This window comes from Lissotriton helveticus, chromosome 12, assembly GCF_964261635.1.
Source record: "Lissotriton helveticus chromosome 12, aLisHel1.1, whole genome shotgun sequence".
Classification (NCBI taxonomy): domain Eukaryota; kingdom Metazoa; phylum Chordata; class Amphibia; order Caudata; family Salamandridae; genus Lissotriton; species Lissotriton helveticus.
The window spans coordinates 15,631,536-15,650,005 of NC_136073.1; the positions used below are offsets into that span (position 1 = coordinate 15,631,536).

At 55.9% G+C, this 18,470-nt stretch overlaps 1 protein-coding gene across 2 annotated transcripts in view; it reads left to right on the plus strand.

Moving 5' to 3' along the window:
* LOC144799799 (mast cell protease 1A-like) overlaps positions 1-18,470 on the plus strand; it is a 328,485-nt gene that overhangs the window by 267,941 nt on the left and 42,074 nt on the right. For both annotated transcript variants that reach the window (XM_078671362.1, XM_078671361.1), the window contains exon 3: positions 15,096-15,237. In XM_078671362.1, the coding sequence (XP_078527488.1) occupies positions 15,096-15,237 (142 nt within the window). The remainder of the gene's footprint in view (positions 1-15,095; positions 15,238-18,470) is intronic.

An 18,470-nucleotide genomic window follows, 5' to 3' on the forward strand; every position in this document is an offset into this window, starting at 1 on the left:
CGGCAGCACAGGCCCCTCCCTCTCTGAGTGTCATCTCTCCTCTCACCCACAGGCAGCACAGGCCCCTCCCTCTCTGAGTGTCATCTCTCCTCTCACCCACCGGCAGCACAGGCCCCTCCCTCTCTGAGTGCCATCTCTCCTCTCACCCACATGCAGCACAGGCCCCTCCCTCTCTGAGTGTCATCTCTCCTCTCACCCACAGGCAGCACAGGCCCCTCCCTCTCTGAGTGTCATCTCCCCTCTCACCCACCGGCAGCACAGGCCCCTCCCTCTCTGAGTGTCATCTCTCCTCTCACCCACAGGCAGCACAGGCCCCTCCCTCTCTGAGTGTCATCTCTCCTCTCACCCACATGCAGCACAGGCCCCTCCCTCTCTGAGTGTCATCTCTCCTCTCACCCACATGCAGCACAGGCGCCCCCTTCTCTGAGTGTCATCTCTCCTCTCACCCACCGGCAGCACAGGCCCCTCCCTCTCTGAGTGTCATCTCTCCTCTCACCCACAGGCAGCACAGGCCCCTCCCTCTCCGAGTGTCATCTCTCCTCTCACCCACAGGCAGCACAGGCCCCTCCCTCTCTGAGTGCCATCTCTCCTCTCACCCACAGGCAGCACAGGCCCCTCCCTCTCTGAGTGTCATCTCTCCTCTCACCCACATGCAGCACAGGCCCCTCCCTCTCTGAGTGTCATCTCTCCTCTCACCCACATGCAGCACAGGCGCCCCCTTCTCTGAGTGTCATCTCTCCTCTCACCCACCGGCAGCACAGGCCCCTCCCTCTCTGAGTGTCATCTCTCCTCTCACCCACAGGCAGCACAGGCCCCTCCCTCTCTGAGTGTCATCTCTCCTCTCACCCACAGGCAGCACAGGCCCCTCCCTCTCTGAGTGTCATCTCCCCTCTCACCCACCGGCAGCACAGGCCCCTCCCTCTCTGAGTGTCATCTCTCCTCTCACCCACAGGCAGCACAGGCCCCTCCCTCTCTGAGTGTCATCTCTCCTCTCACCCACATGCAGCACAGGCCCCTCCCTCTCTGAGTGTCATCTCTCCTCTCACCCACATGCAGCACAGGTGCCCCCTTCTCTGAGTGTCATCTCTCCTCTCACCCACCGGCAGCACAGGCCCCTCCCTCTCTGAGTGTCATCTCTCCTCTCACCCACAGGCAGCACAGGCCCCTCCCTCTCCGAGTGTCATCTCTCCTCTCACCCACAGGCAGCACAGGCCCCTCCCTCTCTGAGTGCCATCTCTCCTCTCACCCACAGGCAGCACAGGCCCCTCCCTCTCCGAGTGTCATCTCTCCTCTCACCCACAGGCAGCACAGGCCCCTCCCTCTCTGAGTGTCATCTCTCCTCTCACCCACAGGCAGCACAGGCCCCTCCCTCTCTGAGTGCCATCTCTCCTCTCACCCACAGGCAGCACAGGCCCCCCCTCTCTGAGTGTCATCTCTCCTCTCACCCACAGGCAGCACAGGCCCCTCCCTCTTTGAGTGTCATCTCTCCTCTCACCCACAGGCAGCACAGGCCCCTCCCTTTCTGAGTGTCATCTCTCCTCTCACCCACAGGCAGCACAGAGCACAGGCCCCTCCTTCTCCGAGTGCCATCTCTCCTCTCACCCACAGGCAGCACAGGCCCCTCCCTCTCTGAGTGCCATCTCTCCTCTCACCCACACGCAGCACAGGCCCCTCCCTCTCTGAGTGTCATCTCTCCTCTCACCCACAGGCAGCACAGGCCCCTCCCTCTCTGAGTGTCATCTCTCCTCTCACCCACCGGCAACACAGGCCACTCCCTCTCCGAGTGCCATCTCTCCTCTCACCCACATGCAGCACAGGCCCCTCCCTCTCTGAGTGTCATCTCCCCTCTCACCCACCGGCAGCACAGGCCCCTCCCTCTCTGAGTGTCATCTCTCCTCTCACCCACAGGCAGCACAGGCGCCCCCTTCTCTGAGTGTCATCTCTCCTCTCACCCACATGCAGCACAGGCCCCTCCCTCTCTGAGTGCCATCTCTCCTCTCACCCACCGGCAGCACAGGCCCCTCCCTCTCTGAGTGTCATCTCTCCTCTCACCCACATGCAGCACAGGCCCCTCCCTCTCTGAGTGTCATCTCTCCTCTCACCCACATGCAGCACAGGCCCGCCTTCTCTGAGTGTCATCTCTCCTCTCACCCACATGCAGCACAGGCCCCTCCTTGTCTGAGTTCCATCTCTCCTCTCGCCCACATGCAGCACAGGCCCCTCCTTCTCTGAGTGTCATCTCTCCTCTCACCCACATGCAGCACAGGCCCCGCCTTCTCTGAGTGCCATCTCTTCACTCGCCCACAGGCAGCACAGGCCCCTCCCTCTCTGAGTGTCATCTCTCCTCTCACCCACATGCAGCACAGGCCCCTCCCTCTCTGAGTGTCATCTCTCCTCTCACCCACAGGCAGCACAGGCCCCTCCTTCTCTGAGTGCCATCTCTCCTCTCACCCACAGGCAGCACAGGCCCCTCCCTCTCCGAGTGCCATCTCTCCTCTCACCCACAGGCAGCACAGGCCACTCCCTCTCCGAGTGTCATCTCTCCTCTCACCCACAGGCAGCACAGGCCCCTCCCTCTCCGAGTGTCATCTCTCCTCTCACCCACAGGCAGCACAGGCCCCTCCCTCTCGGAGTGCCATCTCTCCTCTCACCCACAGGCAGCACAGGCCCCTCCCTCTCCGAGTGCCATCTCTCCTCTCACCCACAGGCAGCACAGGCCCCTCCCTCTCTGAGTGTCATCTCTCCTCTCACCCACCGGCAGCACAGGCCCCTCCCTCTCTGAGTGTCATCTCTCCTCTTACCCACCGGCAGCACAGGCCCCTCTCTCTCTGAGTGCCATCTCTCCTCTCACCCACCAGCAGCACAGGCCCCTCCCTCTCTGAGTGTCATCTCTCCTCTCACCCACAGGCAGCACAGGCCCCTCCCTCTCTGAGTGTCATCTCTCCTCTCACCCACAGGCAGCACAGGCCCCTCCTTCTCTGAGTGCCATCTCTCCTCTCACCCACATGCAGCACAGGCCCCTCCTTCTGCGAGTGCCATCTCGCCTCTCACCCACATGCAGCACAGGCCCCTCCCTCTCTGAGTGTCATCTCTCCTCTCACCCACAGGCAGCACAGGCCCCTCCCTCTCCGAGTGTCATCTCTCCTCTCACCCACAGGCAGCACAGGCCACTCCCTCTCCGAGTGCCATCTCTCATCTCACCCACAGGCAGCACAGGCCCCTCCTTCTCCGAGTGCCATCTCTCCTCTCACCCACAGGCTGCACAGGCCCCTCCCTCTCCGAGTGTCATCTCTCCTCTCACCCACCGGCAGCACAGGCCCCTCCCTCTCCGAGTGCCATCTCTCCTCTCACCCACCGGCAGCACAGGCCCCTCCCTCTCCGAGTGCCATCTCTCCTCTCACCCACCGGCAGCACAGGCCCCTCCCTCTCTGAGTGTCATCTCTCCTCTCACCCACAGGCAGCACAGGCCCCTCCCTCTCCGAGTGTCATCTCTCCTCTCACCCACAGGCAGCACAGGCCCCTCCCTCTCCGAGTGCCATCTCTCCTCTCACCACAGGCAGCACAGGCCCCTCCTTCTCCGAGTGCCATCTCTCCTCTCACCCACAGGCAGCACAGGCCCCTCCCTCTCCGAGTGCCATCTCTCCTCTCACCCACATGCAGCACAGGCCCCTCCCTCTCCGAGTGTCATCTCTCCTCTCACCCACAGGCAGCACAGGCCACTCCCTCTCTGAGTGTCATCTCCCCTCTCACCCACAGGCAGCACAGGCCCCTCCCTCTCTGAGTGTCATCTCTCCTCTCACCCACAGGCAGCACAGGCCCCTCCCTCTCTGAGTGCCATCTCTCCTCTCACCCACAGGCAGCACAGGCCCCTCCCTCTCTGAGTGTCATCTCTCCTCTCACCCACAGGCAGCACAGGCCCCTCCCTCTCTGAGTGCCATCTCTCCTCTCACCCACAGGCAGCACAGGCCCCTCCCTCTCCGAGTGTCATCTCTCCTCTCACCCACAGGCAGCACAGGCCCCTCCCTCTCTGAGTGCCATCTCTCCTCTCACCCACATGCAGCACAGGCCCCTCCCTCTCCGAGTATCATCTCTCCTCTCACCCACATGCAGCACAGGCCCCTCCCTCTCTGAGTGTCATCTCTCCTCTCACCCACAGGCAGCACAGGCCCCTCCCTCTCTGAGTGCCATCTCTCCTCTCACCCACAGGCAGCACAGGCCCCTCCCTCTCTGAGTGTCATCTCCCCTCTCACCCACAGGCAGCACAGGCCCCTCCCTCTCTGAGTGCCATCTCTCCTCTCACCCACAGGCAGCACAGGCCCCTCCCTCTCCGAGTGTCATCTCTCCTCTCACCCACTTACAGCACAGGCCCCACCTTCTCCGAGTGCCATCTCTCCTCTCACCCACATGCAGCACAGGCCCCTCCCTCTCCGAGTGTCATCTCTCCTCTCACCCACATGCAGCACAGGCCCCTCCCTCTCCGAGTGTCATCTCTCCTCTCACCCACAGGCAGCACAGGCCCCTCCCTCTCTGAGTGTCATCTCTCCTCTCACCCACAGGCAGCACAGGCCCCTCCCTCTCTGAGTGTCATCTCTCCTCTCACCCACAGGCAGCACAGGCCCCTCCCTCTCTGAGTGTCATCTCTCCTCTCACCCACAGGCAGCACAGGCCCCTCCCTCTCTGAGTGCCATCTCTCCTCTCACCCACAGGCAGCACAGGCCCCTCCCTCTCTGAGTGTCATCTCTCCTCTCACCCACATGCAGCACAGGCGCCCCCTTCTCTGAGTGTCATCTCTCCTCTCACCCACCGGCAGCACAGGCCCCTCCCTCTCTGAGTGCCATCTCTCCTCTCACCCACAGGCAGCACAGGCCCCTCCCTCTCTGAGTGTCATCTCTCCTCTCACCCACAGGCAGCACAGGCCCCTCCCTCTCTGAGTGTCATCTCTCCTCTCACCCACAGGCAGCACAGGCCCCTCCCTCTCTGAGTGCCATCTCTCCTCTCACCCACAGGCAGCACAGGCCCCTCCCTCTCTGAGTGTCATCTCCCCTCTCACCCACAGGCAGCACAGGCCCCTCCCTCTCTGAGTGCCATCTCTCCTCTCACCCACATGCAGCACAGGCCCCTCCCTCTCCGAGTATCATCTCTCCTCTCACCCACATGCAGCACAGGCCCCTCCCTCTCTGAGTGTCATCTCTCCTCTCACCCACAGGCAGCACAGGCCCCTCCCTCTCTGAGTGCCATCTCTCCTCTCACCCACAGGCAGCACAGGCCCCTCCCTCTCTGAGTGCCATCTCTCCTCTCACCCACAGGCAGCACAGGCCCCCCCCTCTCTGAGTGTCATCTCTCCTCTCACCCACAGGCAGCACAGGCCCCTCCCTCTTTGAGTGTCATCTCTCCTCTCACCCACAGGCAGCACAGGCCCCTCCCTTTCTGAGTGTCATCTCTCCTCTCACCCACAGGCAGCACAGAGCACAGGCCCCTCCTTCTCCGAGTGCCATCTCTCCTCTCACCCACAGGCAGCACAGGCCCCTCCCTCTCTGAGTGCCATCTCTCCTCTCACCCACATGCAGCACAGGCCCCTCCCTCTCTGAGTGTCATCTCTCCTCTCACCCACAGGCAGCACAGGCCCCTCCCTCTCTGAGTGTCATCTCTCCTCTCACCCACCGGCAACACAGGCCACTCCCTCTCCGAGTGCCATCTCTCCTCTCACCCACATGCAGCACAGGCCCCTCCCTCTCTGAGTGTCATCTCCCCTCTCACCCACCGGCAGCACAGGCCCCTCCCTCTCTGAGTGTCATCTCTCCTCTCACCCACAGGCAGCACAGGCGCCCCCTTCTCTGAGTGTCATCTCTCCTCTCACCCACATGCAGCACAGGCCCCTCCCTCTCTGAGTGCCATCTCTCCTCTCACCCACCGGCAGCACAGGCCCCTCCCTCTCTGAGTGTCATCTCTCCTCTCACCCACATGCAGCACAGGCCCCTCCCTCTCTGAGTGTCATCTCTCCTCTCACCCACATGCAGCACAGGCCCGCCTTCTCTGAGTGTCATCTCTCCTCTCACCCACATGCAGCACAGGCCCCTCCTTGTCTGAGTTCCATCTCTCCTCTCGCCCACATGCAGCACAGGCCCCTCCTTCTCTGAGTGTCATCTCTCCTCTCACCCACATGCAGCACAGGCCCCGCCTTCTCTGAGTGCCATCTCTTCACTCGCCCACAGGCAGCACAGGCCCCTCCCTCTCTGAGTGTCATCTCTCCTCTCACCCACAGGCAGCACAGGCCCCTCCCTCTCTGAGTGCCATCTCTCCTCTCACCCACAGGCAGCACAGGCCCCTCCCTCTCTGAGTGTCATCTCTCCTCTCACCCACATGCAGCACAGGCGCCCCCTTCTCTGAGTGTCATCTCTCCTCTCACCCACCGGCAGCACAGGCCCCTCCCTCTCTGAGTGCCATCTCTCCTCTCACCCACAGGCAGCACAGGCCCCTCCCTCTCTGAGTGTCATCTCTCCTCTCACCCACAGGCAGCACAGGCCCCTCCCTCTCTGAGTGTCATCTCTCCTCTCACCCACAGGCAGCACAGGCCCCTCCCTCTCTGAGTGCCATCTCTCCTCTCACCCACAGGCAGCACAGGCCCCTCCCTCTCTGAGTGTCATCTCCCCTCTCACCCACAGGCAGCACAGGCCCCTCCCTCTCTGAGTGCCATCTCTCCTCTCACCCACAGGCAGCACAGGCCCCTCCCTCTCCGAGTGTCATCTCTCCTCTCACCCACAGGCAGCACAGGCCCCTCCCTCTCTGAGTGTCATCTCTCCTCTCACCCACAGGCAGCACAGGCCCCTCCCTCTCTGAGTGTCATCTCTCCTCTCACCCACAGGCAGCACAGGCCCCTCCCTCTCTGAGTGCCATCTCTCCTCTCACCCACAGGCAGCACAGGCCCCTCCCTCTCTGAGTGTCATCTCTCCTCTCACCCACATGCAGCACAGGCGCCCCCTTCTCTGAGTGTCATCTCTCCTCTCACCCACCGGCAGCACAGGCCCCTCCCTCTCTGAGTGCCATCTCTCCTCTCACCCACAGGCAGCACAGGCCCCTCCCTCTCTGAGTGTCATCTCTCCTCTCACCCACAGGCAGCACAGGCCCCTCCCTCTCTGAGTGTCATCTCCCCTCTCACCCACAGGCAGCACAGGCCCCTCCCTCTCTGAGTGTCATCTCTCCTCTCACCCACAGGCAGCACAGGCCCCTCCCTCTCTGAGTGTCATCTCTCCTCTCACCCACCGGCAGCACAGGCCCCTCCCTCTCTGAGTGCCATCTATCCTCTCACCCACAGGCAGCACAGGCCCCACCTTCTCCCAGTGCCATCTCTCCTCTCACCCACATGCAGCACAGGCCCCTCCCTCTCTGAGTGTCATCTCTCCTCTCACCCACATGCAGCACAGGCCCCTCCCTCTCTGAGTGTCATCTCTCCTCTCACCCACAGGCAGCACAGGCCACTCCCTCTCTGAGTGTCATCTCTCCTCTCACCCACAGGCAGCACAGGCCCCTCCCTCTCTGAGTGCCATCTCTCCTCTCACCCACAGGCAGCACAGGCCCCTCCCTCTCCGAGTGCCATCTCTCCTCTCACCCACAGGCAGCACAGGCCCCTCCCTCTCCGAGTGCCATCTCTCCTCTCACCCACAGGCAGCACAGGCCCCTCCCTCTCTGAGTGCCATCTCTCCTCTCACCCACAGGCAGCACAGGCCCCTCCCTCTCTGAGTGCCATCTCCCCTCTCACCCACAGGCAGCACAGGCCCCTCCCTCTCTGAGTGTCATCTCCCCTCTCACCCACAGGCAGCACAGGTCCCTCCCTCTCTGAGTGTCATCTCTCCTCTCACCCACCGGCAGCACAGGCCCCTCCCTCTCTGAGTGCCATCTCTCCTCTCACCCACAGGCAGCACAGGCCCCACCTTCTCCGAGTGCCATCTCTCCTCTCACCCACATGCAGCACAGGCCCCTCCCTCTCCGAGTATCATCTCTCCTCTCACCCACATGCAGCACAGGCCCCTCCCTCTCTGAGTGTCATCTCTCCTCTCACCCACAGGCAGCACAGGCCCCTCCCTTTCTGAGTGTCATCTCTCCTCTCACCCACAGGCAGCACAGAGCACAGGCCCCTCCTTCTCCGAGTGCCATCTCTCCTCTCACCCACAGGCAGCACAGGCCCCTCCCTCTCTGAGTGCCATCTCTCCTCTCACCCACAGGCAGCACAGGCCCCTCCCTCTCCGAGTGCCATCTCTCCTCTCACCCACAGGCAGCACAGGCCCCTCCCTCTCTGAGTGTCATCTCTCCTCTCACCCACAGGCAGCACAGGCCCCTCCCTCTCCGAGTGTCATCTCTCCTCTCACCCACAGGCAGCACAGGCCCCTCCCTTTCTGAGTGTCATCTCTCCTCTCACCCACAGGCCCCTCCTTGTCTGAGTGCCATCTCTCCTCTCACCCACAGGCAGCACAGGCCCCTCCCTCTCTGAGTGCCATCTCTCCTCTCACCCACAGGCAGCACAGGCCCCTCCCTCTCCGAGTGCCATCTCTCCTCTCACCCACAGGCAGCACAGGCCCCTCCCTCTCCGAGTGTCATCTCTCCTCTCACCCACAGGCAGCACAGGCCCCTCCCTCTCCGAGTGTCATCTCTCCTCTCACCCACAGGCAGCACAGGCCCCTCCCTTTCTGAGTGTCATCTCTCCTCTCACCCACAGGCAGCACAGACCCCTCCCTCTCTGAGTGTCATCTCTCCTCTCATCCACATGCAGCACAGGCCCCTCCCTTTCTGAGTGTCATCTCTCCTCTCACCCACAGGCAGCACAGGCCCCTTCCTCTCTGAGTGTCATCTCCCCTCTCACCCACAGGCAGCACAGGCCCCTCCCTCTCTGAGTGCCATCTCTCCTCTCACCCACATGCAGCACAGGCCCCTCCCTTTCTGAGTGTCATCTCTCCTCTCACCCACAGGCAGCATAGGCCCCTCCTTCTCCGAGTGCCATCTCTCCTCTCACCCACAGGCAGCACAGGCCCCTCCCTTTCTGAGTGTCATCTCTCCTCTCACCCACAGGCAGCACAGGCCCCTCCCTCTCCGAGTGTCATCTCTCCTCTCACCCACAGGCAGCACAGGCCCCTCCCTCTCCGAGTGTCATCTCTCCTCTCACCCACAGGCAGCACAGGCCCCTCCCTCTCCGAGTGTCATCTCTCCTCTCACCCACAGGCAGCACAGGCCACTCCCTCTCTGAGTGCCATCTCTCCTCTCACCCACAGGCAGCACAGGCCCCTCCCTCTCTGAGTGTCATCTCTCCTCTCATCCACATGCAGCACAGGCCCCTCCCTCTCTGAGTGCCATCTCTCCTCTCACCCACAGGCAGCACAGGCAACTCCCTCTCTGAGTGTCATCTCTCCTCTCACCCACAGGCAGCACAGGCCCCTCCCTCTCTGAGTGTCATCTCTCCTCTCACCCACAGGCAGCACAGGCCCCTCCCTCTCTGAGTGCCATCTCTCCTCTCACCCACAGGCAGCACAGGCCCCTCCCTCTCTGAGTGCCATCTCTCCTCTCACCCACAGGCAGCACAGGCCCCTCCCTCTCCGAGTGCCATCTCTCCTCTCACCCACAGGCAGCACAGGCCCCTCCCTCTCCGAGTGTCATCTCTCCTCTCACCCACAGGCAGCACAGGCCCCTCCCTCTCCGAGTGCCATCTCTCCTCTCACCCACAGGCAGCACAGGCCCCTCCCTCTCCGAGTGTCATCTCTCCTCTCACCCACAGGCAGCACAGGCCCCTCCCTCTCCGAGTGCCATCTCTCCTCTCACCCACAGGCAGCACAGGCCCCTCCTTCTCCGAGTGTCATCTCTCCTCTCACCCACAGGCAGCACAGGCCCCTCCTTCTCCGAGTGCCATCTCTCCTCTCACCGCCAGGCAACACAGGCCCCTCCCTCTCCGAGTGCCATCTCTCCTCTCACCCACAGGCAGCACAGGCCCCTCCCTCTCCGAGTGCCATCTCTCCTCTCACCCACAGGCACCACAGGCCCCTCCCTCTCCGAGTGCCATCTCTCCTCTCACCCACAGGCAGCACAGGCCCCTCCCTCTCTGAGTGCCATCTCTCCTCTCACCCACAGGCAGCACAGGCCCCTCCTTCTCTGAGTGTCATCTCTCCTCTCACCCACAGGCAGCACAGGCCACTCCCTCTCTGAGTGCCATCTCTCCTCTCACCCACAGGCAGCACAGGCCCCTCCCTCTCTGAGTGCCATCTCTCCTCTCACCCACAGGCAGCACAGGCCCCTCCCTCTCTGAGTGCCATCTCTCCTCTCACCCACAGGCAGCACAGGCCCCTCCCTCTCCGAGTGCCATCTCTCCTCTCACCCACAGGCAGCACAGGCCCCTCCCTCTCTGAGTGCCATCTCTCCTCTCACCCACAGGCAGCACAGGCCCCTCCTTCTCCGAGTGCCATCTCTCCTCTCACCCACCGGCAGCACAGGCCCCTCCCTCTCTGAGTGCCATCTCTCCTCTCACCCACAGGCAGCACAGGCCCCTCCCTCTCTGAGTGTCATCTCTCCTCTCACCCACCGGCAGCACAGGCCACTCCCTCTCTGAGTGCCATCTCTCCTCTCACCCACAGGCAGCACAGGCCCCTCCCTCTCTGAGTGTCATATCTCCTCTCACCCACAGGCAGCACAGGCCCCTCCTTCTCCGAGTGCCATCTCTCCTCTCACCCACAGGCAGCACAGGCCCCTCCCTCTCTGAGTGCCATCTCTCCTCTCACCCACAGGCAGCACAGGCCCCTCCCTCTCTGAGTGCCATCTCTCCTCTCACCCACAGGCAGCACAGGCCCCTCCCTCTCTGAGTGCCATCTCTCCTCTCACCCACAGGCAGCACAGGCCCCTCCCTCTCTGAGTGTCATATCTCCTCTCACCCACAGGCAGCACAGGCCCCTCCCTCTCTGAGTGCCATCTCTCCTCTCACCCACAGGCAGCACAGGCCCCTTCCTCTCTGAGTGCCATCTCTCCTCTCACCCACAGGCAGCACAGGCCCCTCCTTCTCCGAGTGCCATCTCTCCTCTCACCCACAGGCAGCACAGGCCCCTCCCTCTCTGAGTGCCATCTCTCCTCTCACCCACCGGCAGTCCAGTCTAGTTGGCTCATTTTGAATATTGATCAGACTATGAGCAGTGTAGGTCTGGGTGAAATTGTATCTACCCCGGTAAAAGTCGGCAGCTTGTCTGAGCTTTGAATTGCTACGTTTTGTATAACTTCTAGTAAGACAGCACGGTGCGCGCCAAGAAATGTTTTGCTCAAATCACTCTCTTATGTGTATTGTGTAATTTTTTATGCAAAGGGTGCATTCGCTTAAAAAAGTAACGTTATACTGGACAACTAAATTGTGTATGAAAGTATGATGTTTTTGTTAAGTTTTCATGGAATTTCATGCAATGGATTTCGTGCAATTTCTCCAAAAATACATGACATCACGCACCCTAAAACAGGGACAATTGAATTATGTTATTCTAAGGCTGCGGTGTTTCCTGCATAAATATGAATTTTCCATGCTAGCTGCAAAGTGAATGAATGAATGAACGCATGTGCTACATAATTAGCAGATTTCACACAAAAAAAGTTTCTAGCTCAAACTGATCAAAAGTGTTTAAAAAAACACCTTTGGGGTGGGGTGGATTGGATTAGAGTAGGGTGGTTTGGAGTGGGGTGAATTTGAGTGGAGTGTAGGGGGTGGGTTGGACTGGAGGGGAGTGGATTGAAGTGGGTGGATTGGATTGGAGAGGGGTGGTTTGGATGGGAGTAGGGTAGATTGGGCTGGACTGGGGTGGATTGAATTGGAGTGAGGTAGATTCCAGTGTGGTGGGATGGATTTATTGGATTGAGTGGGGTGGACTGTACAGGGGTATAGTGGATTGGATTGGGGTAGAGTGGGGTGGATTGGACTGCAGTGGAGTGGGGTGAATTGGAATTGGGTGGACAGGAACGGGTGGTTTAGATTGGAGTGGGGTGGATTGAAATGTGGTGGGGCAGATTGGATTGGACTGGATTGGAGTGGGGTGGATTGGAGTGGGGTGTAGTGAATGTATTGGACTGAGTGGGGTGGACTGAACTGGGGTATGGTGGATTGGATTTGGGTAGAGTGGGGTGGATTGGACTTCAGTGGAGTGGGTTGAATTGGAGTTGGGTGGACTGAAAGGGGTGGTTTAGATTGTAGTGGGGTGGATTGAAATGGGTTGGATGGATTGGGTTGGGGTGGAATAGAGTGGGTGGATTGGGGTGCAGTGAGGTGGATTGGAGTGGGATGGACTGGAGTGGAATGGAGGGGGGTCAGGGTGGAATGGATTGGCCTAGGGTGAGGTGAATTAGAGTGTAGTAGATTGGATTACAGTGGGGTAGATTTGATTGAAGTGAAGGTGGTTGAATTGAGTGAGGTGGATTGGATTAGAGCGGATTAGATTGGGGTGGGTTGGGGTGTACTGGATTGGGGTGGGATGGATTGATCGGGGTGGGATAGATTGGATTATGGTGGATCGGATTGGATTGGACCGGGAGTGGGGCGGATTGTTTTGGATTGGAGTGGGGCAGATTGTTTTGCATTGGAGTGGGGCAGATTGTTTTGGATTGGAGTGGGGCAGATTGAAGTGGGGTTGATTGATTTGGATTGGAGTGGGACAGATTGGAGTGGGGCAGATTGTTTTAGATAAGAGTTGGGCAGATTGGATTGGGGCAGATTGTTTTGGATTGGAGTTGGGCAGATTGTTTTAATTTTGGGTGGGGCAGATTTGTTGGGATTGGAGTGGGGCGGATTGTTTTGGATTGGAGTGGGGCAGATTGTTTTGCATTGGAGTGGGGCAGATTGTTTTGGATTGGAGTGGGGCAGATTGAAGTGGGGTTGATTGATTTGGATTGGAGTGGGACAGATTGGAGTGGGGCAGATTGTTTTAGATTAGAGTTGGGCAGATTGGATTGGGGCAGATTGTTTTGGATTGGAGTTGGGCAGATTGTTTTAATTTTGGGTGGGGCAGATTTGTTGGGATTGGAGTGGGGTAGATTGTTTTGGATTGGATTGGAGCAGATCGTTTTGGATTGAGTGAGACAGATTGTTTTGGGGTGGGGCAGATTGTTTTGGATTGGAGTGGGGCAGATTGAAGTGGGGTTGATTGATTTGGATTGGAGTGGGACAGATTGGAGTGGGGCAGATTGTTTTAGATTAGAGTTGGGCAGATTGGATTGGGGCAGATTGTTTTGGATTGGAGTTGGGCAGATTGTTTTAATTTTGGGTGGGGCAGATTTGTTGGGATTGGAGTGGGGCGGATTGTTTTGGATTGGAGTGGGGCAGATTGTTTTGCATTGGAGTGGGGCAGATTGTTTTGGATTGGAGTGGGGCAGATTGAAGTGGGGTTGATTGATTTGGATTGGAGTGGGACAGATTGGAGTGGGGCAGATTGTTTTAGATTAGAGTTGGGCAGATTGGATTGGGGCAGATTGTTTTGGATTGGAGTTGGGCAGATTGTTTTAATTTTGGGTGGGGCAGATTTGTTGGGATTGGAGTGGGGTAGATTGTTTTGGATTGGATTGGAGCAGATCGTTTTGGATTGAGTGAGACAGATTGTTTTGGGGTGGGGCAGATTGTTTTTGTTTGGAGTGGGGTAGACTGTTTTGGATTGGAGTGGGGCAGATTGGAGTGAGGCAGATTTTTTTAGATTGGAGTTGGGCAGATTGGAGTGGTACAGATAGTTTTTAATTGGAGTGGGCACTGTTTCGAGAACAGTGCACATGAGCAAAAATAAAAGAAAACATGAGTGCAAAGTGAGGAAAGAAGAAGAGTTGGCAAAATAAAAGAAAGTTAATAATAGAAAAGAAATCTTTGCAATTTTGTTTGTCCTGCTGGACACGTTTGTGCCAGTCACACACCTTCTGTTTTCAGGGCACTAGAAGTTAAAAAGAACAAAATAGTACCTTAGTCACGTCGGGAACAGCAGACGGGCACTGATTAAGTTGAATCAATCAGTGCTTGGTCCCTGCTCCACAGAGAGGAATGGGAATGATGTTAGGCCTGCCTTGACAAATTACGAGGCTGTAATGAAGAATGATTCATATCTGTTTGATTTTACTGCAAAGAAATATGTTTACCATGATGAAGTCCTCTATGAGAACGAAATACGTGGGCTGAGTCACTGATGATTGAAGAATAAAAAGATTTTTTTTTTTGAGCCTTCACACTTTACTTCACAAGACATCAATGACTCAGCCCGGCCAACGTGTTTCGTTCTCATTGAGGACTTCATCAGGTTTAAAATATTTATTTGCAGTAAAATCAAACAGATATGAATATATGGATGAATCATTCTGCCCAGAACTCCTATTTCTTTTTATTTTTTTGAATACTTGTTACATTCCTTAGATTTAATTAGAGAATAACAATCAGCCACATAGAAAATGCAGCTGGACTCTATTAGCACATTGTGATAATGGCAGTAGCTACAGAAGCCAATTGGGTGTGGCTATTAAGCTGCTGAGTCACTGATGTTTTTAAGAATAAAAAGGAAAAATAGTTTTGAACCACCTTCACGCTTTGGCTCCCTTGTTATTTCGAACCTGAAGAAGAATGTATTGACAACGTTGAACAAGTGAACACCAGAAGATCACAAGGACAAATCTTCATAGTAAAATTGTTGGACAATTGTGGCACTCCTTTTTGTGTCTATTTTGTTTATTTGTAATTATGGTTTTCAGAGTAGTTTGACCATTAATGGGTGAGTGCCTATTACTACCATTTAACGGGATTAGCACCTGTGCAGCCACATACAGCCAGAACTACTCTTGCTTTGGGATTATATCTGGGAGATTTGACCTGAACGCGTGTTGCAGCCTTGCTAAATGGCCTGTGTCCTGAGTTTCATCTTCATTCAGTCCGACTTGTTGAGCGAACAGCACTTTGCATGTTTGGAGGCGGAGCGTCAGCATTTCTATTACCATTGTGGATCTACAGGTCAGTGCATGTACAATAGTGGACTGAATCAAGATGCCAAATGGCATGGAGCCTCTAGGCAGGTGTAGGGTTGGTGGCATTGCTTGGAGAGCCTTTCATCGCCTCTTGCCTGTTGCAGGGATGTTTCGATCGTGCTCGGAGCCCATGACCTGCACATGTACGAGCCCTCGCAGCAGATGATGGCTGTCGAGAGTTACCACACGCACCCGGGATACGACGACGATGCTTCGCTTCCATTCAATGACATCCGTTTGATGAAGGTAAGCCCCTGCCTGCCCAACCACTGGAGCCCCCCCAAGTGCTGCGGCAGAGACTGCTCTGTGGCCTGTGGGGTGCAGGGTTTTTAAGTCCCCATCCTTTGCATTCTGATACTTTCATTAGCATCTGTTCCATTCCAGAAGGAGGGCTGTGACTTGGAGAATGTGCTATGATTTGAGTTAAACACATGAACTGCCTCAATAGCTCACCTGTGGCATAAAAAAACTTGAGGGGGACCCCTGCAAAGTACATGGATGGCGCGCCCTATGCGGCGGACCCGGTCAGGAGCTCTCAGGCCAGGGGCCCGTGCACAGTGCCAGAGGGGGCCCCTTGGAGCTCAGCCCCTGCACTCTGGGGCTATTGTTACACCACTGTAGACCATGCCTCCCACAAAACAGAGGTCTGCACGAAGATTTAGGCCCCCATTATGGGTGACTTTTTACCCCTGACGTGGCCAGTAAAAGCAGGATTTGGCCCCATTGGAGGGATGAGATCTCCCGGAACACCACAGAACTCTTCACTTTCACACAGAGATTCACTGCTGAAAGAGGTACAATCCCCATGGGAACTCAGACTCGAAATTACTAGTCTCCCCCACCCTAGTCATTCTCATTTCTTAGTTTGCCCCTTGGCAGGCCATGTTCTAGCCAGACCCTTCAAGAATTCGCGATTTGCAAACAAATAGCGAAATTGGCAGTTTTGTAAAAATGCTGCGATTTTTACAAAACTGCCCGCAAAATTTGGAAAATGGAGGAGGCTGACAAAGGGCTGTGCAAAAACAACAGGTATTTTCACCTGTCAATTCCCAACTTTTGGGAAACGAGGACATCTTGTGCCCATCTTATGATGTCCACAATATTATTACATGATTAACGAGCATTTCCAGGGGAAACTTTCTGCATCTCAATACACCGCCTCCTCTTCAGTTTACACTGTTACCCGACTGTAAACTCACACGCCTCAGGTTGACGGTCTGGCTCTTGAGAGTAGGTCTAGAGGAAATGGGCTGTTCAGAATTAATTGCGCTAGATATTCAGGCATCTAAGAAACCATCAACCTTGCACTCTTATTAAAAAATAAAAACACAACATTAGGAAACATAAAAAATAAATAAAATAGAGATTGGTATCCTGGTAACTTCCTTTCCATATTTTAAAATGTGTTCAGGTTGTGTCATTCTAAGACTTAACTCAAAATTTGTCCCTTACGTACAATCTTTTTTTTGGGGGCACAAGAAATGTTTCTTAGTGTGTTTTCTTACTTCACTTCAGGTATTCCCTCTTCCCTAGATGTAAAGATGGATGTACGTTGTTACAACGCATGCTTTTACCACGCATGCTGTTACAACGCAAGTTTTACCACGCAAGCCATTACAACGCATTGCTTTTGGGGGTGCTGGATAGTGAATAGTTTAATTTACTATTCCAACTCCAGTCCCCGTGGATAGTAGGGAAGGTGTTGGATAGTAAATTAAACTATTACTTATCCTAGAGCGCCCCCCAGTGCAATGCGCTGTAATGGTTTTCGTGGTAAAGCCTGCGTTGTAAAAGCACTGCGTGGTAAAAGTTGCGTTGAAAAGGATGTTCCCCTGTAAAGACAGCTCTGACCATTGATCTAACTCATACAAAGTGATTTAGGTGTTCTACCTCACTCTTCTCTCCTGTGGGTCAATCAACAGGTCTAAAAAGACCACATCACAAACCATACGTAGGAGGGTCTGGCAGACCATTTCTCAATCCTACAAATCAGTAGGGGAGGTGGTTCCTTCTCAAATTCGAAGCAGTTCAACAAGAGCAGATCGCACCTCTAGTGCTGGTGCGATGTGGATGATGGTGTGCCTTATGAAGACACTTCCAAGCCCTACCCCCACTGAATGCTGTCATGACAGAAGAATGCGGGCAGGACGGTTCTAGGAGGTTTTTGCCAGTCCTGAGTGATAGCTGGTGTGTTCCTAACTTCCTCTTAGGTTTTAAGATGCCTCTGTGTATTATGCACAAGGAATAGCACCAGCGTGTTAGGTGTATGCTCAAGTCGACCTAAGAGGACTGGACCAGGTAAGCAGGAGGTGACCTCACTATGCAGTCTGTGTAACTTATTAGGATCAGCCACTACGATCCTGCGCCCTGGGGTACCTGAGGAAGAGGTGTCCTGCCCCACGGATCCGGAGGCAGTGTTGCCCCGGCAGGGGTGCATACATGGGCACTAGAACATCCCAGGGAGAAATACAGCTCCCTCCCACGAGGTTAGTACGGGAGCTGGGCTTCCGTGGAGCTGCAGGCACTTCAAACTTGCCTATTTCGAAGTGGAATACTCTGCTAAAATAGTTTCCATTGATTTCAGGCTGAAAATGAATGAATATAAGCAAAATAAAGTGCAACAAAAATGCTGCTAAATTTCCATATTTGTGTCGCAAAATTTGGTAATTCATGCCGCAATATCCTGAGGGTCTGTCTAGCAGATGGGTTGGGTAGGCCAGGCACACCCAAACATGACATTTGGCCCTCTCAGTCACAGCATAAGAGGCCACGAGGAGAGTACCTCTTAAGTGCTTTCTCCATGTCGACAACCAGCTTGATTTTTTTTCTCTCCGTTAACTTTAACCCCTTCGATGCTTGTGACGGAACGGTTCCGTCACGAGCGCCGGTTGGGCTGTGCTTATGACGGAACCGTTCCATCACGGCCACGCCCGTTTTTTAGAACCTTCAGCACAGCGCGAAAATTCGCGCTGCGCTGAAGGTGTTAATGATCAGTCAGGTGTCATCAAGGCACCTCTGGAATACATTTTAAAGTACATTGTTTTAATAATAGCTTTTTAAATTATGTACTGATAGGGAGAAAAATACAGGCTTTAGAAGATTTCCCCTATTTTTGTACTGACTGAGACATTAAAATACTGGTCATGCCGGTATCAGGCGATCTGCAGTGGGGAGGTGTGTGTTGGGGGAGAGGGGACAGGGGTTTACCTGCCAATGATGCAGCAGGTGCAGTGGCACCAGGGCCCAGGGCTATGAACAGCCTTCGGCACCTCACGTATGTCTGTTTCTGTGTGGGGGGTCTGAGAGTGCCATGCAGTTTAGCCTGTGTAGAATACACGCTCTATTATACTGTAGAATGGGCATGCGTTATACTATTCAGATAGTGGCAGTTCAAGCCTTAGTGGATGAGCAGCCATAATGAGGAATTACACTGCCTACTAGAATACGTGTGTCTGGCTGTTCTCTGCCAGATACTGCAT